The 27,230-nt window shown below is 50.4% G+C and overlaps 1 protein-coding gene across 1 annotated transcript in view; it reads left to right on the plus strand.

The window, feature by feature from the left end:
* Positions 1–1,721: 1,721 nt before the first annotated feature.
* LOC311233533 (rho GTPase-activating protein 7-like) overlaps positions 1,722–27,230 on the plus strand; it is a gene marked incomplete at its 3' end in the record, with an annotated part of 56,215 nt that continues 30,706 nt past the window's right edge. Inside the window, exons 1-5 of the mRNA XM_084320499.1 lie at positions 1,722–1,782; positions 3,203–3,792; positions 4,152–4,377; positions 5,723–6,103; positions 16,202–16,551. Of these exons, the coding sequence (XP_084176625.1) occupies positions 1,750–1,782; positions 3,203–3,792; positions 4,152–4,377; positions 5,723–6,103; positions 16,202–16,551 (1,580 nt within the window). The 5' untranslated portion in view covers positions 1,722–1,749. The remainder of the gene's footprint in view (positions 1,783–3,202; positions 3,793–4,151; positions 4,378–5,722; positions 6,104–16,201; positions 16,552–27,230) is intronic.

A 27,230-nucleotide genomic window follows, 5' to 3' on the forward strand; every position in this document is an offset into this window, starting at 1 on the left:
ATCCCTCTGGAACCACACATAACTCTACCGTCCTGGGAACAAATCCCTCTGGAACCACACATAACCCTACCGTCCTGGGATCAGATCCCTCCGGAACCACATATAACCCTACCGTCCTGTGATCAGATCCCTCTGGAACCACACATAACCCTACCGTCCTGGGATCAGATCCCTCTGGAACCACACATAACCCTACCGTCCTGGGATCAGATCCCTCCGGAACCACACATAACCCTACCGTCCTGGGATCAGATCCCTCTGGAACCACACATAACCCTACCGTCCTGGGATCAGATCCCTCTGGAACCACACATAACCCTACCGTCCTGGGATCAGATCCCTCTGGAACCACACATAACTCTACCGTCCTGGGATCAGATCCCTCCGGAACCACACATAACCCTACCGTCCTGGGATCAGATCCCTCTGGAACCACACATAACCCTACCGTCCTGGGATCAGATCCCTCTGGAACCACACATAACCCTACCGTCCTGGGATCAAATCCCTTGTAACCCTACCGTCCTGGGATCAGATCCCTCTGGAACCACACATAACTCTACCGTCCTGGGATCAGATCCCTCTGGAACCACACATAACCCTACCGTCCTGGGATCAGATCCCTCTGGAACCACACATAACCCTACCGTCCTGGGATCAGATCCCTCTGGAACCACACATAACCCTACCGTCCTGGGATCAGATCCCTCTGGAACCACACATAACCCTACCGTCCTGGGATCAGATCCCTCTGGAACCACACATAACCCTACCGTCCTGGGATCAGATCCCTCTGGAACCACACATAACCCTACCGTCCTGGGATCAGATCCCTCTGGAACCACACATAACCCTACCGTCCTGGGATCAGATCCCTCTGGAACCACACATAACCCTACCGTCCTGGGATCAGATCCCTCTGGAACCACACATAACCCTACCGTCCTGGGATCAGATCCCTCCGGAACCACACATAACCCTACCGTCCTGGGATCAGATCCCTCTGGAACCACACATAACCCTACCGTCCTGGGATCAGATCCCTCTGGAACCACACATAACCCTACCGTCCTGGGATCAGATCCCTCCGGAACCACACATAACCCTACCGTCCTGGGATCAGATCCCTCCGGAACCACACATAACCCTACCGTCCTGGGATCAGATCCCTCCGGAACCACACATAACCCTACCGTCCTGGGATCAGATCCCTCTGGAACCATCTCTCCTGTGTCTCTGTTACTCTGTCAGCCTTTCTATTGTCTCAAGAATGAAAAAATATCCTCACTGCACTCCGCTCCCTCCCTGCCCGCCTAACCATTATGGCTGCCTACGCAGCTGCAGATGAAGCGCATGTGTGTGTGTGTGTGTGTGTGTGTGTGTGTGTGTGTGTGTGTGTGTGTGTGTGTGTGTGTGTGTGTGTGTGTGTGTGTGTGTGTGTGTGTGTGTGTGTGTGTGTGTGTGTGTGTGTGTGTGTGTGTGTGTGTGTGTGTGTGTGTGTGTGTGTGTGTGTGTGTGTGTGTGTGTCTGCGTACATGCAGGCATGCATGCATGCGTTTATGTGTGGATCTATAGAGGTCTATGTACATGTGTGTGTCTGTATCTGTGTAATAAATACCAGCTGGCACAGCATGCAGAGTGTACACAACAGAAGATAGCTTTGTTTACTATTGTATTGCTGTCTCACTGCTGTCTCTCTGTCTTCTTTTTACTGCCAGGAGATTAAGCACTTTAAACAAATGTGTGGAAATGAGGCTGGAGCTTGGGAGATCAAAGCACAGGGTGAGTAAAGAGAGAGAGATAGTGTGAGAAAGAGTAAGAGATAGTGTGAGAAAGAGAGAGTGAGTGAGAGAGAGAGAGAGAGAGAGAGAGAGAGAGAGAGAGAGAGAGAGAGAGAGAGAGAGAGAGAGAGAGAGAGGGAAATCTCCTCGTTAAGAAGTCCCCGATTTCCACTGATATCATATGATACCCCTCCCCCCATCCCCGACTTCACTGGTGCCCCAGTTGCTTGCACTGTCTGAGAGAGAGAGAGAGAGAGTAAGAGACAGAGGATAAGAAGAAGAAGAGAGAGAGTGTCTGTGTGTGTGTGTGTGTGTGTGTGTGTGTGTGTGTGTGTGTGTGTGTGTGTGTGTGTGTGTGTGTGTGTGTGTGTGTGTGTGTGTGTGTGTGTGTGTGTGTGCATGTTCATCTTCATGCGCTCAGGTTGTGTGTATCTAGATGGCCTATGTTTTATCTTCCTCTAAAGAAAAATAAAAAAAATTGAGGGGAAATGCCATCTTCCGTGCGTCACATGAAAGTGTAGTTAGGGACTACAGTGGAAAGACCAAACGACACATCCCTTTTTAAGCATGTGTCCTTACATGTGTGCATTTTGTTCAAACTTGAATGGTGAGTGACAAGACACACCACCCTCTGAACTAGTGTTCAAGATCCAAATGAGGTGGGGGCGGCTGGGTGGCGCAGTGGACATTGCGCTCGTCACCAACACAAGAGACACCGGGTTCGAATCCGGCTGTCGGCGCTGCATCCGGCTTGGGCCGGCCGTCATACTAACTCAATTGGCAGAGTTAGCGGGTGGGAAGTCGAAGGGTGGTAGTCTGGTCGTTGTAAACAGCGACTCCTACAGGTCGGTTGGGGCGCCTGCACAGCAAAGTCAGGAAAATGGCGAGGGCAGTGTGAGCCTCCTACACGTTACTCCTCGCCAAATGAGAGTCCGCGCTGGCAGGTGAAAAGATGTGACAGGCTGCCTCCACGTGTATCGGAGGGGACATGTGATGCAAGGCTTCTATCCTCCCTACAACCGGCCATTGGGGGGCATATGCGAGCAACAATCAGGACAGGGGAGGCAGAATTGGCACGAGAGGTACAATTGGGATGGGGAGAAAAATCACAGAAAAAGGAGGAGAAAAAGTAGATCCAAATGAGGCCACACAGCAGGTGTGTCACTGGTTGGTAATTTACTCAGTTCAGGGCCTGTATTTGCCAAAGCTTCTCAAGAGTAAGTACGCTGATTTGACGTCAGTGACCAGGACAACATGTTCTCATGACCTTACTCAAACTTACTGACTGAAGCTGATTCTAGATCAGTACTCCCTCTGCGAGAGGCTTTGTGAATATGGACCCATGCATGAAAGGCATTAAGAGCCCCCTTGCTCTAAACAAATCTCCACGTTACCCCCCCCCCCCCCCCCCCCCCCCTCAGGGAGACGACTGTGATGATGATGATCCCTGTGCCATCAGCGACAAATGGACCTATGACAGGCGGGCTCGGTGCTGGCGACGCCTCCACGAAACGCTGGAGTTCCTGCCCTCCACCGACGGTCCCAACGACCGGCACGATGCCTGCTCCATCCAGAGCACCAGCAGCACTGAGAGCGAAGGCCAGGGCAGAGGCCTCAAGAGCCATGGAGACCCACACGTCCCCACGACAACCACCACCATCAGCACCACGGACGAGCAGGAGACCAGCCGGAGCTCGTCCCGCTGTTCCTCCACCAACAAGACCCCATCCTTGGACACCTCGTTCAGCGGGCCCCCCTCTCCCTGTGGCGGGACGAGAGAGTCGTCCACCCTCAGCTTGGAGGCCGAGCACTGCTCAGGGAAGCCTCCCAGGAAGAAAGGCCCCAGCCTGTTGAGGAAGATGGAGAAGCTGAGACTGAGGGGGACGTCCGGCGGCCAGCGCTCCCCCAGCCACGGCAGCGGTAGCCGGGCCCGGTTGGTCATCAGTGGGCCTGTATTTCTGGAGGGTCCCATGGAGGAGGAGAGGCTGAGGAGGTTGCATTGCCCGGCAAGGTTAGAATGGTTTTGTGACGTCCGTTCAGTTTTTATTTTGACTTTTATTTCAGTTGGACCAAATATGCTCATAATGATCTTTTTGATCGATTTCAGTTGACTTTTTGTTAATTTTCAGAGATTGTAGTTTCAAATAAGTCGCACATTCAGATTTTACATTTGTTTTAAGTACCAAAGTGTTGTTCATGTCTAGTTTTATTCTTGAATTTAGTAGTACTTAGCTTATTAAATGAAATTACATTTGATATAATTGAATCGAACTCAATTACGTGTAATCAAATTAAACTTAATAACATTGTAGCATTGTTTTTACGCTTACTCACACAACTTGACCCTTGACCCCCCCTGGATCTATCCAGTCTGCAGGCTGGACCAGGCAGCCAGGCCTCCTCCTCCTCCCCGTCCTCGCCCCACACCGGCAGCAGCAGCAGCAGCAGCAGCAGCCCCTCGGAGAGCAGCAGCACCGCCAGCACGCCCAGCCCGGTGACGCGGGTGAGGAGCAACTATAAACGGGCCGGCGTCGGTGGTGGAGGAGTGACTCAGAACAACCAGAACCAAGAATTACTGCTCCACAGAGGCACAGAGGTTAGTCTCATGATGGCCTTTGTAAAACAATGGACCTGTCTCAAAACCCTGCCCCTTTTCTTGATCCTCCAATCACAACTGTCGCTTACCTCGGACAAACTTGGTTTGTCCGAGGTAAGCGACAGTTGTGATTGGAGGATCAAGAAAAGGGGCAGGGTTTTGAGACAGGTCAATTGGGAGTTGAGCGCATTAGTCCTGGGTTGGCATGCACCGAGACGTGAGCGGATAGAAAGGAGTATTAGGGGCTTCTCCCTTGGTGCGCTGTAACTAAGATGGCTGCCAAGAATTTTGATCATTCCTCTTTTCTTTCATTCTAATTTGTATTCTCCTCTACCTTCCAGGGGCATAGCAAGAAGTTATAGGCCCCCTGTGTATAATATTTACCATTATTTACTTGTTTTCACCTACAATTTACACACTTTCCGGTCCAGTGCTCCAGAGTCCACACTGTGCATGCAATGAAAATATGTTCTTTTACAGAAAATGAGCCAAGGCCAATAAGTCGCAGGTAAACAAAAGCTATTATATATATTTTTTTGATCTACTTTTTCTCCCATTTTTCAATTTTTCTCCCATCCCAATTTCGTATCGTCCAATTCTACCCTCCCCTGTCTCAAACGCTGTTAGGCCATGCCTCCCACAAGCTGGCTGCAATGTGGACTAAGCCTTACATCACGTGTCCCCTCCGGTACTCGAGGAAGCAGCAGTCGCATCTTTTCACCTGCACAGCGCGACCTCTCAGCGTCGGGGGTCTGCGTTTGGAGGGCACGCCGCCCCCGTCGCTTCCTGATTCTGCTGCGCAGGTGCACCAACCGACCTGTAGGAGTCGTTGTCCACAACGTCCGATCCCCACCCATCAGCTTCCCACCCCCTAATACTGCCAAATTGTATTAGTATGAACGACCAGCCAAGCTGATAGCAATGCGGAGAGCTGGGCTCGAACCCAGCGTCTCCTGCATTGGTGGTGAGCGCCTTGCCCACTGCACCACCTAGCCGCCCGTAAATTATATTTGAGTAAACATTGAAAACAGCTCCCACAGAAAATGATTTCAGTTTTACTATGGTACCAACCATTGTGTAAAATATGTACGGTACAACCATGGTAAAAGTTGTGTATTTCCATAGTACCACTTGATACTTGCACTTGCATAATAACACCATGGTAACAAGGGTAATATCATGGTATCTCCAATCCATCATATAAAACATTGAGAGTTTAAAATAAACCATACTATGGCTTGAAAAATGTAGATCACATCATAACATCCATCCATTTATCTATCTGTCTGTCTGTCCGCCCATCCATTCTGTTCGGTCATTTCATTCAATCTGTTCTGTCATTTAGGACTTCAGAAACCAGATCAACAACAACAGCCACGACAGCCTAGTGTTCCAGATACCCCACGGACACAAGCCAGGGACGTTCCCCACCACCCTTACCCACAAAGACACCATGCTCTCCCCCATCATTGACAACACGTCTGTCAACTGGAGGACCGGCAGTTTCCACGGTTACCGGCGCCGATGCAGCCGTCGCGGTGTGTCGCCGCTGGTGTCCAAAGACCAAGAAGACGCCCCGCCCTCCTCGGACGCTAGTGTCCCCGGCCCCCTGGCTTTGATGGACCCCCGGGCCAGTATCTACGATAACGTCCCTCCTATCCAGCAGCTCCTAGGAAACAGCAGAGGGACTGGGAGTGACGCGGAGCAGGAGGTGGAGAAGACGGAGGTGGGTCACTGTTTGGGTTCAAACTGGATTTCGGAGTGGGGGGGGGCTTTCTGTGTGGAGATTGCATTTTCTCACCGTGTTTGCGTGGGTTTTCTACGGATACTCTGGTTTCTTCCTACACCATAAAAGACATGCATGCCAGGTACATACTTCTGCCACTGACAGTAGAACTGGAGTTGTGTCCAGACTATGGATGCCTACTGCTTATGAATAGTTAGGATGGGTTAAATGCAGAGGACAAACAAATAACGAGATTCTAAGACGAGATTGAGTCCTTCAGACGAAGAAGAGCCATATAAGTCAAGTTAAGTTTTCCGATAATAATAATGTTTTCAAACCTAGCTGTCTAAAGATGGTAAGTGGGAGTATTTGTGCACATTCACAGATGAAGACAGTCAAGGTTGAGTCGCTGGGGGTGATCATTCACATTCACACTCCTAATTATTTGGTTTGACATAACCACTGCTGTTGTGAAGGATCAGATTAAACCGAATATATATATTTATTTATATATATATATTTAATAATATTTGTATATCGTTTGATATCCCCTGTATATTCCTTGTACAATATGCACTGAATATCCCTTTAGTCTACTAAACAGCCCATAATAGTTTCATTCTACCATTGGACGAGAACCTGGCGCCAGCAGCCATACCCCTAGGTTCAAGTTAAATCGTGCCGCCCAACATGTCGTGGCAAGCCCGGTTCCGCGTAGGAATACGTCTGGCGAAATACGAATGGTACTATTTGTTCACAGCGCATATATATATGGCGCAAGTAAAGTAGAACTTTTTTTTAGTCCATTAGTTCTTTACCCTCCAACCGAGTAACAGACGCGAAGCCTCACCCACGACGCACGTGTGGTGCAGTAAGGCCTACTTGGCCTCAGAATAGGCATTGAGATATCGTGTGGATTAATAGTTGAATTGTCATAGTTTGGCACTATACCGTCGAGTTGGACGTATTCTATTAAGCTAATAATAGTCTATTATGTATGGTGCATCGTTCGGTTAGAGTTATAAAGTTATCAGTACCCCCATCGTTCCTGACGTTATCTGGAGTCTTAACCAGGCTGGGCAGACCACTAGTGGTGCTTGCATCCGAGGAGCTCCGGGCCAGGACGAGGAGACCTGTACATTGGATTACTCTACCCGGACGACGGCGAGCCTTCCACGGCTTGGATTATGCTTTGGGTGCTTTGATTATTCCATGGATAACGGCCAACACTGCTGAGTGTTGGAACTACCCCCCGGAGAGGAGTCCAGGTGAGACGGCGCTCTACACCAGTGAGGTCGCCTCACATCTCTCCGTTGTGGACCGGCAGCTACCGTCCACCAGAGGGTCCAGCTGTATTCATCTGCGGACCGAGGTTCTGTGGGCACCGTGTTCAAGACTTTGAATTCTCCCAAGAAATCGTCGGCCAGATGGGATACCGCCAGCGGCTTCTCTAACCCCCCCCCCCTCCTACTGTCTTACAACCAGCGGGACCCCCCCCCCCCCCCCTTAGTGTATCCAGCTATAATCATTTAAGTACCATCGCTATAGTTTCCTAAAGAACCGGGTTGTATACTTACTCCCTGCGTAACCAGAGATTGGACATTCAATGTTGATTTACCTACGAATACTCATTTGCCATACAAGTGCATTTCAAATCATAAGTGTAAACAAGTGAACGTTGTATATACCTTTTGCTATATTAAATATTCGATTTGTACATTTGTGTGGACTTCGTTTCATCAGGTGGGAAAGTGTTCATCATATCTATATCATGTACTGGATGGCCAGAGGTTAAAGTACAAGAGGTAGTGGTTTAATAATACCATACTTATCAATACAGTCAGGGAATTGTACCCCTCAGTTACAATTGGTCCTTCGAGCCGGAGGGTAACTAGTGTAATATTAATATAGTGTTATTAATATTGAAATGGCCTATGATGAACACTCCACGAAACGGTCCTCCTAACGTAGAACGCCCGCGGCGCAGACGACAGACACCTCAGTACTTAGAGGATTACGCTGTCAGTCAACTACCTAGCCTTCGACAAACGGTAAACGCGGTAAAAGTAGAAAGTAAAATTATGTCTGACCTTAACGACCAGGTTTCCCCGACCACAGAGGCCCCAGTAGGTTCTAATGTAACTGACCAAGCTCACGGTGGGGACCAGGAGGGAGCTGACATGCCTTTACCCCCCGCCAATACCGAAGAAGTAGTCCCCGACCAGCCCCGGGAGGAAGACAACCCTACAGAGAGAGAACTCTGCACGGAAGAAGAGGAGGAGAGCGCCGAGGAAATAGAGCTCCAGGACTCCCCAACGAGTACACCCAGGAGCAGCTCACCCAGGAGCGGCTCACCTCCACAACCGCCTTCCCCCAGCGAAGCGGAGAGGATGCTACAACAGGCGTTCCTCGTCAGCCTGACAGCCTCTACCGAACGCGATCGACTTCAGGGTGAACGCGATCGACTTCAGGGTGAACGCGATCGACTCCAAGCACAGATGCTTATCGAGCGCGAACAACTCCAAGCGCAGCAACGGAGCGAAGAAGAGCGCATACGCCTGGAGATGAGACGCCTTCAGACGGAAGAGAATATGGCAAGAGACCGGGCCGACGCACAGCGCGCCGCTGCCGGTGCCCAAAGAGAAGCAGATCTCACCAAGCGCGAAGCCGAGCGCGACAAGTTACAAGCGCAACTAATGGAGCAGCTGATCCTCAAGGCAACACCCTCTCCCTCCGCCAGGGGTTCAAGGAACTCGTCGAGACAACAGTCAAGGGCAGCGTCTCCTAACCGAGCAAGCGACCCTGAACTTGACCAACAGACCAAGCCTATACCCCCCGCAGACCCCCTTCCCAAACCGGTCCAAGCGAGACCCAGCTACAAAGAAGGAGCGGCATACACTGCGGAGAAGCTAAATAAACGGCTACAGGATCTGGAAGACCTGATAGAGGAAGAAGAGGGAGAGGAGGAGAACCAAGCCCGACGACAGCACAGTACTCCACCGGACCAGGAGGTCCAGTACAGCCCAGGCTATACCCCCGCTGCGCTGCGCTACAGACCCCCGACTCTATTCACGGGTGAGCACGACGCACGACCAGCCCCGAGGAATAGCACCTGGACCAGCGGGCCATGGTACCCTGTCAGTACCAGCCCACAGAGAGGCGCAAGAGGGGACTCGCCTAGGAGGTCTCTCCCCCAACGCTCGCCGATGTATCAGCCATCCACGGCGTCATACATTGCCACGCCGTCGTTTCCAGACTTCACCTATGAGAATCGAGCACAGTACACGGAGCTCCGGATGTGCTTAGAGACAATGATGGTGGATGTCGCTGATGAACGCCACAAGTATGCAATATTACTGAAGCACCTGAAAGTACAGCGAGCGCACAATATAGCGCTAGCCTATGCCACCTCTACGACCCCATACACCGCGGCCCTAGCAGCGCTGGACCAGAGATATGGACGTATATGGGATTACGTAATCCAAGAGATAAGGCATATTGATCGCCTACCCCCAGCAACAGACAATCGCTCATTAGACGACCTGTCAATCAAAGTGCAGTCCCTGGTAGGGATGCTGGGAGCGCAACGGGAAAAGGGCATGCATGAGCTATACGCCAACTCTAACGTCGAGAGGATTTTGGAGAAGCTGCCACCCGCAAGACAAGAGCGTTTTAGGCGGCAGAGAGACTACCGGGATCCTAACGGCCCCGAACCATCCCTCCTTGATCTAGCCGACTTCCTGGCGAGAGAGGTCAGCAGCTTACGACTGGATACGTTCGGGCGGAGCACGCCAAGCTCCAGAGAGGGACCCAGGAGAATAAATGATGGAAGAAGATCGGTGACTGTCATGCACCAATCAGAGTCAGTACCGAGCAGTAAGAGCCACAGTACCCCCTCGAGAAAAGAGAAGTGGAAGATGGCGTGCCCCTACTGTGAGAAAGAACACTGGCTGTCACAATGTGACCTGTTCACAAAGATGAATGCAGAAGAAGTGAGTCAATGGATAAAGTCCAACAGGCGCTGTTACCGATGTGCGCGCAGTCACATGGCAGCCGAATGCCGCCTAAAGAAAAGGTGCAGTCGGTGCGACGGAGCCCATCTAGATATACTACACGACAGTAACAGAAGACGGCCTTCACCTGCACCATCGAGCGGCACCAAGGCAAGTGTCATGTACATTGACCCCGCCAGCAGCAGCGGCGCCCAAGTGCTCTTAAAGGTAGTCCGTGTGACATTGAGCTACCAAGATAAAGTCATGGACACTTACGCCGTCCTTGATGACGGGTCAGAAAAGACCCTTCTGCTCGCGTCCGCTGCGGCCCAGCTGGGACTGCGGGGGAGCGAGAACGAAATGACGATTCGGACAATAAGAAGAGATTTAAAGACGATAAATGGCGAGAATGTCTCCTTCACTATCGCAGCAAACGGGCAGCCAGAGCGACGGTATAGGATTACAAATGCTTTCACCAGCCAAGAAATAGGACTATCGCAGTACACCTACCCTATCGCCAAGTTGATGGATAAATATGTGCACCTGCGACAACTACCCATCCCGCTCATAGATGGCGCTACCCCGACCCTGCTGATAGGCTCCGACCATGCAGAACTTATAGTCCCGATTGACCGGGTCCATACAGGACCCCGAGGCTGTCCTGCAGCAGTCGAGACCCGCCTAGGGTGGACACTACAAGGCCCCCTCGCTAAATCTCTCAACCGAACAGCAGCCACTAGCTGCCTCCACTCCAGAACGACAGAAGAAGACACCACTCTCCTGCAGCATGTCGAGAGGCTATGGACACTAGAGACAATGCCCTTTAAGAACGAAAAGAAAGATATTCGTTCTAAAGAAGACATTTACGCCATCAACCTACTCGAGCAAGGGACAAAGAGAGTCACAGTCGGCGGAGTGATGAGATACGCAACTCCACTCCTGAGGCGAGAGGGAATGCCCACCTTTCACGCAAAGAAAGACGCCACGGAGCGCTATCTATTGAACACAGAGCGGCGCCTAGCCAAAGACCCCGCTCAAGAGCGTGTGTACCGCGCTGAGATTGAGAAGCTAATCACAGCGGGACACGTGACAAAGATTGACATTAAAGAGGCCGATCAGACGACCGAATCATGGTACGTGCCGCATCACAAGGTCCACCACAACGGCAATGATCGCATTGTGTTTAACTGCAGCTACCAGATCGGATCCCAAAATCTGAATAAAGAGCTCTTACCCGGCCCCACACTCAGCCCCTCCCTACTAGGCGTGCTACTGCGCTTCCGCCAGGACAAGGTGGCTATCAGCGGGGATATCAAAGGAATGTTCCTGCAGGTGAGACTAGTGGAGGAGGACAAGCCCCTGCTGCGGTTCCTATGGAGAGAGAGGATCGGAGATGAGAACCCAGCCATCTACCAGTGGGAAGTACTCCCCTTCGGAACCACATGCAGCCCGTGCTGTGCTACATTTGCACTACAGAAACACGTCGCAGAGGACCCAACAGCAGATGAAGAGGTCCGACACAGTGTGAAGAACAGTTTCTACGTGGACAACTGTTTACAAAGCGTTTCGACTCAAGAAGAAGCCGAGGCTCTCCTAATCAAGCTACGCGCCTCCCTGATCAAAGGCGGCTTTGATCTCAGGCAGTGGGCCAGCAGTGACCCGCACGTATTGCGCAGCCTCTCCCCCGCGGACAAGGCTGCCAGCAGCGAGACCTGGATGGCGACCATCCCAGGAGAAGCCCAAGAAATGACACTAGGACTAGTCTGGCGCTTCAAAACAGACTCGCTCCACTATAGACACAAACCCCTGACTCCAGAGCAGGGAAGGTCGACGGCGACACCGACCACCAGACAGAGTGTGTACAGAACACTCGCCAGACAATATGACCCATTGGGATGTATTCTACCTTACACCACCAGGGCAAAGATGATTGTACGAGCACTATCGGACAAGGACCAGGGCTGGGACGACCCCATACCCGCACACCTTGCCTCAACATGGAGAGAGTGGGAGACGGAACTCCGCTCACTCCCAGGCGTCAATATACGCCGCAGCTACTTCCCATCCACAGTGAGGCCAGAGACATGCAAGATTGATCTACACGTCTTCAGCGACGCCTCCGAAGTAGCCTATGGATCGGTGGCCTACTTGCGTGCCCAAGAGAAGGGAGGAAAGATACACACTGCTTTCATCCTGGCTCGCTCAAGAATAGCCCCACGAAAGCAACAATCTATCCCGCGTCTAGAGCTCTGCGCAGCCCTAGCAGGAGCGCATCTAGCCACGTTAATCCAACGTGAACTCACCATTCCGGTGCACAGAACAATCTTGTGGTCAGATTCCACGACAGTACTCACATGGATCAAGTCTGATTCATGCAGATACAAAGTCTTCGTGGGAGTCAGAGTCACCGAGATTCAAGAGTTAACAGAAGCAGCGAGCTGGCGGTATGTGGACACCAAACACAACCCAGCTGACGTCATCACCCGGGGAATGTCCCTGGATGACCTCACCCGTCGCAACATCTACAGTGACGGACCAGAATTCCTCAAGCTCCCCGAAGAAGAGTGGCCTACGCCCACCCCACAGGAAGCAAGTAACGAGGAGGCTGAGAACAAGAAACCTATGTTCTGTGGACTGAGCACAGTCGCCTCCACAGACCCCAACATAGATGACTGCATTACCCTAGAGAGTGCGCAGCAAAAGACATTCCTGTGGCACCACCCAGAGATTCAGTCCACCACTGACATTTCAGCAGCTGACTACGAAGAAGCAGAACTTCTTCTACTACAACGAGCCCAGAGAGACTCGTTCCCCGATGAGCTAGACTGTCTACAGGGAGGAAAGCCCGTCCCATCAGACAGCAGACTGCTCCACCTGGCACCCGAGAGTGATGCCCATAATCTCATCAGAGTGGGTGGTCGCCTGCGGAGAGCCCCCGATCTACCGGATGACATTAAGTACCCGATAGTCTTGAACAGCCGACACAAGGTCACAGAGCTGATCATAAAGAAATACGACGAGGATGTACACCACGCAGGAGCAGAGAGAGTCTTCGCGGAGATCAGACGTCGCTATTGGATACTTCAAGGAAGAGAAGCGGTGCGACGCTTCCAGCGAACCTGTCTAGACTGCCGAAAGTGACGCGCGCAGCCCAGCATACCACGGATGGCTGACTTACCCCCCTGTCGCCTCCGACTCGGCGACAAGCCATTCCACTCCACAGGCATGGACTGTTTTGGCCCGTTGTATATAAAGAGAGGAAGAGGAACCGAGAAGCGGTGGGGTATTGTATTCAAATGCATGACCACCAGAGCGATACATATCGAGCTCCTTCCGACCATGAGCACAGACTCATTCCTTATGGCCTTCCGAAGATTCACATCACGGAAAGGAAAACCGTCTACATTGTTGTCTGATCACGGGACAAACTTCAAAGGCGGAGAAAGAGAGCTGAGAGAGAGCTTCCAAGCTATGGGCCCAGAACTTAAGACCCACCTCGCTCCATCCCAGATTGACTTCCAGTTTAATCCCCCGAACGCACCCCACTTCGGTGGAACCTGGGAACGAGAAGTACGTTCTATAAAGACAGCCCTGTACGCCGTGCTTGGGGCCCAGACTGTGGCGGAGGAAGTCCTAATGACAGTCCTCACGGAGATCGAGGGAGTATTGAACTCAAAACCCCTCGGTTACGTCTCCAGTGATGTAGCAGATGTCGACCCAGTCACCCCCAACACACTCTTAATGGGGCGGCTGGACCCCGCGCTACCCCAGACAATGTACAGGCCTGAAGAAGCGAACGGCCGAAGAATGTGGAGGTACAGTCAAGTACTAGCTGACAAGTTTTGGAGCAGCTTCCTACTCCACTACCTACCGTCTCTACAGACCCGCCAGAAGTGGGTAAAAGAGAGAGACAATTTGACAGAAGGAACAGTCGTCATGATTATCGACCAGTCACTACCCAGAGCTATGTGGCCGGCTGGCCGCGTAAGCAAAGTGATCACCGGTGCCGATGGCAAGGTCCGAGCAGCTGAAGTACTCGTCCAAGGGCGAACTTACACACGACCCGTGGCGAGGCTAATAGAACTGCCCCGACTCCCAGACACTATCGATGATGACCATGACCCCATGACTTTGTGAGTTGACTGACCCTTACAGCGGACCTTGAGTGGTAGACAGTGCGGTTAATCTGTCTCTGCTTAGCTAATTAGGTGGGACTAATTAGGGTGCGGCTGTTGTGAAGGATCAGATTAAACCGAATATATATATTTATTTATATATATATATTTAATAATATTTGTATATCGTTTGATATCCCCTGTATATTCCTTGTACAATATGCACTGAATATCCCTTTAGTCTACTAAACAGCCCATAATAGTTTCATTCTACCATTGGACGAGAACCTGGCGCCAGCAGCCATACCCCTAGGTTCAAGTTCAATCGTGCCGCCCAACATGTCGTGGCAAGCCCGGTTCCGCGTAGGAATACGTCTGGCGAAATACGAATGGTACTATTTGTTCACAGCGCATATATATATGGCGCAAGTAAAGTAGAACTTTTTTTTAGTCCATTAGTTCTTTACCCTCCAACCGAGTAACAGACGCGAAGCCTCACCCACGACGCACGTGTGGTGCAGTAAGGCCTACTTGGCCTCAGAATAGGCATTGAGATATCGTGTGGATTAATAGTTGAATTGTCATAGTTTGGCACTATACCGTCGAGTTGGACGTATTCTATTAAGCTAATAATAGTCTATTATGTATGGTGCATCGTTCGGTTAGAGTTATAAAGTTATCAGTACCCCCATCGTTCCTGACGTTATCTGGAGTCTTAACCAGGCTGGGCAGACCACTAGTGGTGCTTGCATCCGAGGAGCTCCGGGCCAGGACGAGGAGACCTGTACATTGGATTACTCTACCCGGACGACGGCGAGCCTTCCACGGCTTGGATTATGCTTTGGGTGCTTTGATTATTCCATGGATAACGGCCAACACTGCTGAGTGTTGGAACTACCCCCCGGAGAGGAGTCCAGGTGAGACGGCGCTCTACACCAGTGAGGTCGCCTCACGTCTCTCCGTTGTGGACCGGCAGCTACCGTCCACCAGAGGGTCCAGCTGTATTCATCTGCGGACCGAGGTTCTGTGGGCACCGTGTTCAAGACTTTGAATTCTCCCAAGAAATCGTCGGCCAGATGGGATACCGCCAGCGGCTTCTCTAACCCCCCCCTCCTACTGTCTTACAACCAGCGGGACCCCCCCCCCCCTTAGCGTATCCAGCTATAATCATTTAAGTACCATCGCTATAGTTTCCTAAAGAACCGGGTTGTATACTTACTCCCTGCGTAACCAGAGATTGGACATTCAATGTTGATTTACCTACGAATACTCATTTGCCATACAAGTGCATTTCAAATCATAAGTGTAAACAAGTGAACGTTGTATATACCTTTTGCTATATTAAATATTCGATTTGTACATTTGTGTGGACTTCGTTTCATCAGGTGGGAAAGTGTTCATCATATCTATATCATGTACTGGATGGCCAGAGGTTAAAGTACAAGAGGTAGTGGTTTAATAATACCATACTTATCAATACAGTCAGGGAATTGTACCCCTCAGTTACAACTGCAATCAAATATCAAGATTCGAACTAAAGGTATTGGAGATAATTGAAAGTTTGGCCTGATGGTGGCTCTAGAGGAAAGGCCATGGGGTCACAAAAATCAAAAGGGTTCATCCTCTAGGCCTCTAGGGAGCATGAATGTGCACCGCAAATTTTAAAGGATTGTAATGAAAGCCGTTTGAGTCCAATCACTTTCATGTGAAAAGTCTGCAGCGGCGTTGCATGGCCGGGATAAATCCATAATATCCCAGACAATAAGGTGGTGTATAGCAATGCAGTTTTAGTGTATGGAGTTTGTTTGTTTATTCAAAACTCGAACTAACTTTGTTTATATACTACTCTGTTTACTACTATGCACTCCAAGTGAAGTACTCATGTTTGGCACTGTTGGATAAACCCCACTTACCCTTGACCACCAGAGGTGTACCTCTTCCTGGTTTTGTTGTTACACAATTTGTAAGTCGTAAATGTAAATGTCTACCAGGTGGGTCAGCTGATCAGCGAGGCTGACATGTTCTCCGCCCTGGACAGCGTGATGGAGAGGATCAGTGACCTCCAGCAGATGGTCTCCTCCTGGGCCCAAGACCTGTCGGAGGACGACTGTCAAAGAGAAACCTCCTCCTCATCCTCCTCCTCCTCCTCTTCCTCCTCCTCCTCCTCCTCTTCCTCTGGGGAATCCCCTGCCCAGGCGTCCTCTTCCCCCTCTCCATACCACTCCTCTCCCAACCATATCCACCTGGAGATTCAGGAACCACGGGGAGGAGAGGAGGCTACGGGGAGCTGTGAAAAGGAACAGGAGGAAGCGAAGGCCAGGTTGTCACAGCAAGGAAGCAGGTGAGAGAGCAGCTTGATCAAAGGGACCCCTAGTCATGTTACCTCACATACATACTGTTCTGAAGGATCAGATTAAACCGAATATATATATTTATTTATTTATATATATATATTTAATTGTATTTGTATATCCCCTGATATCCCTTGTATATTCCTTGTACAATATGCATTGAATATCCCTTCTAGTCTACTGAACATCCCATAATAGTCTCCATTCTACCATTGGACGAGACCTTGGTGCCAGGTCGCCATACCCCTCAGACCAGGTTCAATCGTACCGCTCAACATGTATGGACAAGTCCTAGTTCCGCGTAGGAATATGTCTACCGCACCACTAATGGTACTATTTGTTCATAGTGCGTATATATACTGCGCTATTAAAGTAGAGCTTTTTTTAGTCCAGTTCCTTACCCTCCAACAGAGTGACAGACGCAAAAGCCTCCCCGCGAACCACGTGTGGGCAGTTCGGCCCAGTATCGGCATTGAGACATCGTGTATATTAATATTTGAATAGTCATATTTGGCACTATATCGTCGAGTTGGACGTATTCTATTAAGCTAATAATAGTCTATTCATATGTAGTGCCTCGTGCGGTAAGAGTTCTATAGTAATCAGCACCCCCATCGTTTCGGGCATCAGCTGGACGCTTATCCAGGGTGGTTGACCCCACGTGAAGCTGCACCCGAGGAGCTCCAGGCCAAAGAGCGAGTGGACCTGTATATTGGATTATTCTACCGACGACGGCTAGCCTTCCCCGGCTTGGATTATGCTTTGAGTACTTTGATTATTCTATGGATAAAGGCCAACACTGCGGTGTGTTGGAAATACCCCCCCCGGAGAGGACGACAGGTGAGAAGACGCTCTACACGACGAGGTCGCCTCACGTCTCTCCATCGTGGACCGGAGGACGCCGGCCACAGAGAGTCCAACTGCTTTCATCTGTGGATCGAGGATCGCTGGGCACCGGGTCGCACGACTGTGGGCTCTCCCAGGATACCCTCGGCCAGACGGGATACAGCCAGACTCTACCCCCCCCCCCTCCAGCTGTCCTACAAGCAGTCGGAACCTTCCCCTAGTGTATCCAGCTATATAATCATTCAAGTATCATTGCTATTGTTCCCTAAATATTCCAGGTTGTATATTTGCTTCCTGCGCAATCAGAGATTGGACATTCGATATTGATCTACCTACGAATACTCATTTGCCATAAAAGTGCATACTATTTCAAATCATAAATGTAATTAAGTGATCGTTGTACATACCTTTTGCTATGTATTATTAATAAACGCAGACTTTCGACTTGGTACATTTGTGTTGGATCCGTTTCATCAGGTGGGAGTGTTTATCATAATTATTTATACCTAGTACTGGGTGGCCAGAGTCTAAAGTACAAGAGGTAGTGGTAGTAAGTATCATATCTAACAATACAGTCAGGGAATTGTACCCCTCAGTTACAATTGGTCCTTCGAGCCGGAGGGTAATCAGTGTAATATTAATATAGTGTTATTAATATTAAAATGGCCTATGATGAACACTCCACGAAACGATCCTCCTAACCAACAACGCCCGCGGCGCAAACAACAGCTCCCTCAGTACCTAGAGGCTTACGCTGTCAGTCAACAACCTAGTCTTCTACCAACAGTAAACGCGGTAAAACTAGAAAGTAAAATTATGTCTAACCCTAACAACCAGGCTACCCCGACCATAGAGGCCCCTATGGGTTCTAACGTAACTGACCCAGCTCACGGTGGGGACCAGGGGGAACCAGACATGACTTTACACCCCGCCAATACCGAAGAAGTAGTCCCCGACGAGTCCCGGGAGGAAGACAACACTACCGAGAGAGAACTCGGCACGGAAGAAGATGAGGAGAGCACCGTGGAGATAGAGCTCCAAGACTCCGCACGGAGTACCCCAAGGGACGGCTCCCCTATACAACCGTCTTCTCCCAGCGAGGCAGAGAGGACACTACAGCAGGCATTCCTCGTCAGCCTGAAAGCCTCTACTGAACGCGATAGACTCCAGGGTGAACGCGATCGATTGCAGATACAGCAACGGAGCGAAGAAGAGCACATACGCCTGGAAATAAGACGCATTCAGATGGAAGAGAATATGGCAAGAGACCGGGCCGACGCCCAGCGCGCCGCCACCGGTGCCCAGAGAGAATCGGATCTCACCAAGCGCGAAGCCGAGCGCGACAGAGCACAAGCGCAACTAATAGAACAGCTGATCAGAAGGACAACACCCCCTCCCTCCACCAGAGGCTCCAGGAACTCGTCTAGACATCACTCCAGGGCGGCATCCCCTAGTCGAGTAAGCGACCCTGAACTTGACCAACAGACGAGGTTTATACCCCCCGCAGACCCCCTTCCCCAACCGGTCCAAGCGAGACCCAGCCACCGGGAAGGAGCAGCATACACTGCGGAGAGGCTAAATCAGAGACTACAAGCCCTGGATGACCTAACGGAAGACGAAGAGGAAGAGGAGGAGAACCACGCCCGACGACAGCACAGTACTCTACCGGACCAGGAGGTCCAGTACAGCCCAGGCTATACCCCCGCGGAGCTGCGCTACAGACCCCCGACGCTATTCACGGGTGAGCGCGACGCACGACCCGCACCGAGGAACAGCACCTGGACCAGCGGGCCATGGTACACAGCCGGTACCAGCCCACGCCAAGGAGCAGGAGGAGACTCGCCTAGGAGGCCTCTCCCCCAACGCTCGCCGATGTATCAACAATCCGCGTCATACATTGGCACACCTATGGTACCAGACTTCACCCAGGAGAACCGGGCCCAGTATACGGAGCTCTGCATGTGTCTGGAGACAATGTTGGTGGATGTCATTGATGAACGCCATAAATACGCGATACTACTGAAGCATTTAAAGGTACCCCGCGCGCACAACATAGCGCTCGCCTACGCCACTTCCACGACCCCATACACCGCAGCGCTGGTAGCGTTGGACCAGAGATATGGACGTATATGGGATTACGTGATCCAGGAGATCAGACACATCGACCGCCTACCCCCAGCAACAGACAATCGAGCACTGGACGACCTGTCCATCAGAGTGCAGTCCCTAGTAGGGATGCTGGGAGCGCAGAGGGAAAAGGGTAGGCATGAACTATACGCCAACTCAAATGTAGAGAGGATCTTGGAGAAGCTACCGCCCGCCCGACAGGAGCGCTTTAGGCGGCAGAGAGACCACCGAGACCCTAATGGCCCCGAACCGAACCTCCTCGATCTAGCCGACTTCCTGGCGAGAGAAGTCAGCAGCTTACGGCTAGATACATTCGGACGGAGCACCCCTGGCTCCAGAGAAGGAACCAGGAGACTAAATGATGGAAGAAGATCGGTGACTGTCATGCACCAATCGGAGTCAGTGCCAAGCAGTAGGAGCCACAGTACCCCCTCAAGAAAGGAGAAGTGGAAGATAGTGTGCCCCTACTGTGAGAAAGAACACTGGCTGTCACAATGTGACTCATTCCCCAAGATGAATGCGGAGGAAGCGAGTCAATGGATAAAGTCCAACAGACGCTGTTTTCGCTGTGCGCGATCACACATGGCAGCCGAATGCCGCTTAAAGAAAAAGTGCAGTCGGTGCGATGGAGCCCATCTGGACATACTCCACGACAGTAACAGACGGCGGCCTCCACCCGCACCATCAAGCAGCAAAGCAAGCGTCATGTACATCGACCCCGCCAGCAGCAGCGGAGCCAGAGTGCTCTTAAAGGTAGTCCGTGTGACATTGAGCTACCAGAATAAAGTCATGGACACTTACGCCGTCCTTGATGACGGGTCAGAGAAGACCCTTCTGCTCGCGTCCGCTGCGGCCCAGCTAGGGCTCCGGGGGAGAGAAAACCAAATGACAATTCGGACAATAAGAAGAGATTTGAAAACGATAAAGTGCGAGAATGTCTCATTCTCTATCGCAGCAAGCGGCCAGCCCGAGCGACGGTACAGGATTACAGACGCTTTCACCAGCCAAGAAATAGGACTCTCGCGGTACACATACCCCGTAGCCAAGCTGATGGAGAAATATGTACATCTACGCAAGCTACCGATCCCACTCATAGACGGTGCTACCCCGACACTGTTGATAGGCTCCGACCATGCAGACCTCATTGTCCCGATAGACCGGGTTCATACCGGACCCAGAGGCTGTCCTGCAGCAGTCGAGACCCGCCTAGGATGGACTCTCCAAGGCCCACTCGCCAAATCTCTCAACCGAACCACAGCCACTAGCTGTCTCCACTCCCGAGTCACAGAGGGAGACACCGCACTCCTGCAGCATGTAGAGAGGCTATGGACCTTAGAACAAATGCCCTTTAAGAACGAAAAGAAAGACATTCGCTCTAAAGACGACATCTACGCCATTAACCTCCTCGAGACGGGAACAAAAAGAGTCCCAGTCAGCGGCGTGTTGAGATACGCCACGCCACTCCTGCGGCGGGAAGGGATGCCTACCTTTCACGCAAAGAAAGACGCCACAGAGCGGTACCTACTAAACACAGAGCGGCGCTTAGCCAAGGACCCCGCCCAAGAAAGTGTATACCGCGCTGAGATTGAGAAGCTCATCACAGCGGGACACGTCACAAAGATTGAAATTAAAGAGGCCGACCAGACGACTGAATCGTGGTACGTGCCCCACCACAAGGTTCATCACAACGGCAAAGACCGCATCGTGTTTAACTGCAGCTACCAGATCGGATCCCAAAATCTGAATAAAGAGCTATTGCCCGGTCCTACACTCGGCCCCTCCCTACTAGGCGTACTACTCCGCTTCCGCCAGGACAAGGTGGCTATCAGCGGGGATATCAAAGGGATGTTCCTGCAGGTGAGATTAGTAGAGGAGGACAAGCCCCTGTTGCGGTTCCTATGGAGAGAGAGGCCAGGAGATGAGCACCCAGCCATCTACCAATGGGAAGTCCTCCCTTTCGGAACTACATGCAGCCCATGCTGTGCTACATTTGCACTACAGAGACATGTCGCAGAGGACCCAGCAGCGGACGAAGAGGTCCGACACAGTGTGAAGAACAGCTTCTACGTAGATAACTGTCTACAAAGCGTTTCGACCCAGGAAGAAGCCGAGGCTCTCCTACATAAACTCTGCGCCTCTCTGATCAAAGGCGGCTTTGATCTCAGGCAGTGGGCCAGCAGCGATCCGCACGTACTGCGCAGCCTCTCCTCCGAGGACAAGGCAGCAAGCAGCGAGACCTGGATGGCCACAATCCCAGGAGAAGCCCAAGAGATGACACTAGGACTAGTGTGGCGCTTCAAAACAGATTCGCTCCACTATAGACACAAACCCCTGACCACGGAGCAGGGAAGGTCGACGGCAATACCGACCACCAGACGGAGTGTGTACAGAACACTCGCCCGACAATATGACCCGTTAGGATGTATACTACCGTACACCACCAGGGCAAAGATGATTGTACGAGCATTGTGGGACAAGGACCAGGGCTGGGACGACCCCATTCCCGCACACCTTGCATCCACCTGGAGAGAGTGGGAGATGGAACTCCACTCACTCCCAGGCGTTAATATACACCGAAGCTACTTCCCACCCACGGTGAGGCCAGAGACATGTAAAATGGATCTACACGTCTTCAGTGACGCCTCCGAGGTCGCCTACGGATCAGTAGCCTACTTGCGGGCCCAAGAAGAGGGGGGAGAGATCTACACAGCATTCATCCTCGCCCGCTCGAGAATAGCCCCACGCAAGCAACAGTCTATCCCACGTCTAGAGCTCTGCGCAGCCCTCGCAGGAGCGCATCTAGCCACGCTCATCCAATGTGAGCTCACCATTCCGGTGCATAGAACAATCCTGTGGACAGATTCCACGACAGTACTCGCCTGGATCAAATCAAATTCATGCAAATACAAAGTCTTCGTGGGAGTCAGAGTCACTGAGATTCAAGAGTTAACCGGAGAGTTAACCGGAGAAGCAAACTGGCGCTATGTTGATACAAAACACAACCCAGCTGACGTCATCACCCGGGGAATGTCCCTAGATGACTTAACCCGTCATAACATCTACAGTGACGGACCAGCATTCCTCAAGCTCCCGGAAGGAGATTGGCCCACGCCCACCCCGAGGGAAGCAAGTGACCAGGAGGCTGAGAATAAGAAACCCATGTTCTGTGGATTGAGCACTGTTGTCTCCGCAGACCCCAACATAGACGATTGCATTACCATAGAGAGTGCGCAGCAACGGACATTCCTGCGGCACCACCCAGAGATTAAGTCCCCCGCTGATATGTCAGCAGCTGACTACGAGGAAGCAGAACTGCTTCTACTGCAACGAGCCCAGAGAGACTCGTTCCCCGATGAACTAGACTGTCTACAGGGAGGAAAGCCCGTCCCATCAGACAGCAGATTGATTCATCTGGCCCCCGAGAGTGACACACATACCCTCATCAGAGTGGGTGGTCGCCTGTGGAGAGCCCCCAATTTACCGGATGACATTAAGTACCCGATCGTATTGAACAGCCGACACAAGGTCACAGAGCTGATTATAAAGAAATACGACGAGGATGTACACCACGCAGGAGCAGAGAGAGTCTTCGCGGAAATCAGACGTTGTTACTGGATACTTCAAGGAAGAGAGGCGGTGCGACGCTTCCAGCGAACCTGTCTAGACTGCCGAAAGTGGCGCGCGCAGCCCAGCATACCACGGATGGCTGACCTACCTCCATGTCGCCTCCGACTCGGCGACAAGCCATTCCACTCAACAGGCATGGACTGTTTTGGCCCGCTGCACATAAAGAAAGGAAGAGGCACCGAGACGCGGTGGGGTATTGTATTCAAATGCATGACCACCAGAGCGATACATATCGAGCTCCTTCCGACCATGAGCGCAGACTCATTCCTTATGGCCTTCCGAAGATTCACATCACGGAAAGGAAAACCGTCTACATTATTGTCCGATCACGGGACAAACTTCAAAGGCGGAGAAAGAGAGCTGAGGGAGAGCTTCCAAGCTATGGGCCCAGAACTTAAGACCCACCTCGCTCCAGCCCAGATTGACTTCCAATTCAACCCCCCAAACGCACCCCACTTCGGTGGAACTTGGGAACGAGAAGTACGTTCTATAAAGACAGCCCTGTACGCAGTACTTGGGGCCCAGACTGTGGCGGAAGAAGTCCTAATGACAGTCCTCACGGAGATTGAGGGAGTATTGAACTCCAAGCCCCTCGGTTACGTCTCCAGTGATGTAGCAGATGTCGACCCAGTCACCCCCAACACCCTCCTGATGGGGCGGCTAGATCCCGCGTTACCCCAGACAATGTACCGGCCTGAAGAAGCGAACGGCCGACGAATGTGGAGGTACAGCCAAGTATTAGCCGACAAGTTTTGGAGCAGTTTCCTACTGCACTACCTACCGTCTCTACAGACCCGCCAGAAGTGGGTAAAAGAGAGAGACAATTTGACGGAAGGAACAGTCGTCATGATTATTGACCAGTCACTACCCAGAGCTATGTGGCCGGCTGGCCGCGTAAGCAAAGTGATCACCGGTGCCGATGGCAAGGTCCGAGCAGCTGAAGTACTCGTCCAGGGGCGCATTTACACCCGTCCTGTGGCGAGGCTCATAGAACTGCCCCGACTCCCAGACACAATCGATGATGACCATGACCCTATGACTTTGTGAGTTGACTGACCCTTACAGCGAACCCTTGAGTGGTAGACAGTGCGGTTAATCTGTCTCTGCTTAACTAATTGGGTTGGGACCAATTAGGGGGCGGCTGTTCTGAAGGATCAGATTAAACCGAATATATATATTTATTTATATATATATATTTAATTGTATTTGTATATCCCCTGATATCCCTTGTATATTCCTTGTACAATATGCATTGAATATCCCTTCTAGTCTACTGAACATCCCATAATAGTCTCCATTCTACCATTGGACGAGACCTTGGTGCCAGGTCGCCATACCCCTCAGACCAGGTTCAATCGTACCGCTCAACATGTATGGACAAGTCCTAGTTCCGCGTAGGAATATGTCTACCGCACCACTAATGGTACTATTTGTTCATAGTGCGTATATATACTGCGCTATTAAAGTAGAGCTTTTTTTAGTCCAGTTCCTTACCCTCCAACAGAGTGACAGACGCAAAAGCCTCCCCGCGAACCACGTGTGGGCAGTAAGGCCAATTCGGCCCAGTATCGGCATTGAGACATCGTGTATATTAATATTTGAATAGTCATATTTGGCACTATATCGTCGAGTTGGACGTATTCTATTAAGCTAATAATAGTCTATTCATATGTAGTGCCTCGTGCGGTAAGAGTTCTATAGTAATCAGCACCCCCATCGTTTCGGGCATCAGCTGGACGCTTATCCAGGGTGGTTGACCCCACGTGAAGCTGCACCCGAGGAGCTCCAGGCCAAAGAGCGAGTGGACCTGTATATTGGATTATTCTACCGACGACGGCTAGCCTTCCCCGGCTTGGATTATGCTTTGAGTACTTTGATTATTCTATGGATAAAGGCCAACACTGCGGTGTGTTGGAAATACCCCCCCCGGAGAGGACGACAGGTGAGAAGACGCTCTACACGACGAGGTCGCCTCACGTCTCTCCATCGTGGACCGGAGGACGCCGGCCACAGAGAGTCCAACTGCTTTCATCTGTGGATCGAGGATCGCTGGGCACCGGGTCGCACGACTGTGGGCTCTCCCAGGATACCCTCGGCCAGACGGGATACAGCCAGACTCTACCCCCCCCCCTCCAGCTGTCCTACAAGCAGTCGGAACCTTCCCCTAGTGTATCCAGCTATATAATCATTCAAGTATCATTGCTATTGTTCCCTAAATATTCCAGGTTGTATATTTGCTTCCTGCGCAATCAGAGATTGGACATTCGATATTGATCTACCTACGAATACTCATTTGCCATAAAAGTGCATACTATTTCAAATCATAAATGTAATTAAGTGATCGTTGTACATACCTTTTGCTATGTATTATTAATAAACGCAGACTTTCGACCTGGTACATTTGTGTTGGATCCGTTTCATCAGGTGGGAGTGTTTATCATAATTATTTATACCTAGTACTGGGTGGCCAGAGTCTAAAGTACAAGAGGTAGTGGTAGTAAGTATCATATCTAACAATACAGTCAGGGAATTGTACCCCTCAGTTACACATACCAATGATACTGTTGAGTCCTTTCTCAGCACAATCCATGCTGTTCTTCATACCGGATATCCGTCTCTCTGGCTAGCCACTCTTCGGTACAAGCCTTGGAAAAAAAAGCACTGAAATCGACTCCACTGTGCACCCGGTGCAGTTTCCTTTCCAGTACAGGTGTGTGTAAATGCTTTTTTTTTTACAGTGACCCCATTAACCTACATCAGTTGTGTGGCTTGCTAAGGAGAAGATGGGTCTCCACTAAGAAGCACAGCCTGGTTTGTGCAGAGGAATGACTGACTACCCATCAACAATATAATTAAGAAATGGGGAAAGTTCTAGCCCGTTCAATTTATTCATTACTATGGTGACTTCAATGCGGAAATCCTACAAGACAGTATTGCTCTGAGCGAAGCAACAATTCTGAAAACACTGATTGAAGGCTGCTCAGCTGAAACCCTTTGAGTCTTTTGACTGTGTTTTTTTTTGTTCTTTCAATCTGTGCCCGTCCCCCGAACTGTTCAATCGGCTGTCATTGATGAGCATTCTAAAAGCAATTCTTAAAAAGATTCGATTTTAAAAACAATCTTAAATTGTATTTAACACTGTATTTTGTATTTAGTTTTGTTTTGTTTTTTTGTTTTATGTTTCTTTGCTTGCATGTGATTTTAGCCATCTTAATTGTTAGTTTAATTGTGTATTGTATGTTGAGTACTGACTTTTAATAATTCTGTTTTGCAATAATTGTTTTTGTATGTTTTTTTGTGTGGACCCCAGGAAGACTAGCTGGTTGCCATGGCACCAGCTAATGGGGATCCGTAATAAAATTAAATTAAAAATCAAATCATTCACACACAAACCGCTGCTAGACACACACAGGCACAGAAGGGAATGGATAACACAGAAGTAGTTGTCACAGCAACCAAACTATAACAACCAACCAAGGTCATAACAAGAGAAATACGGACTAATTAATAGTTTGATTCCCTGGGACCATTTGGTCTAAAAGTGTAGGCGTTTTGTATCAAATCATTCACCAAGTGGTTTATTTAGCCTCTTCTTAATAGTGTATGTTTTATAGCTGTTCATTGTTGCCTGGCTGTTTCCAGAAATAATGCACTAAAAAGTTATGATGCCTCTCCTTTATCGCATAATGTGACACTAATAGGGGAATTGCTTGACTCTCGCTTTCCCTCTCTCCTCTGTGTGTGTGTATTTGTGTATATTTGATTTGTTTTGATTTGATTAAGGATCCCCATTAGCTGGTGCCATAGCAACCAGCTAGTCTTCCTGGGGTCCACACAAAAAAACATACAAAAACAATTATTGTTGCAAAACTAAATTATTAAAAGTAGTACTCAACACACAATGCATAATGAAGCTAACAAATAAGATAGCTAAAATGACATGCAAGCAAAGAAACAGAAAACTAAAAAACTAAACAAAAATACTTTACAGTGTTAAATACAATATAAGATTATTTTAAAAAGTTAATTTACTGTAAATGCAGCAGAGGTTTTGAGGCAGATTATTCCA

This window comes from Notolepis coatsorum, assembly GCF_963971535.1.
Source record: "Notolepis coatsorum genome assembly, chromosome: 8".
NCBI classification, from domain to species: Eukaryota; Metazoa; Chordata; class Actinopteri; order Aulopiformes; family Paralepididae; genus Notolepis; species Notolepis coatsorum.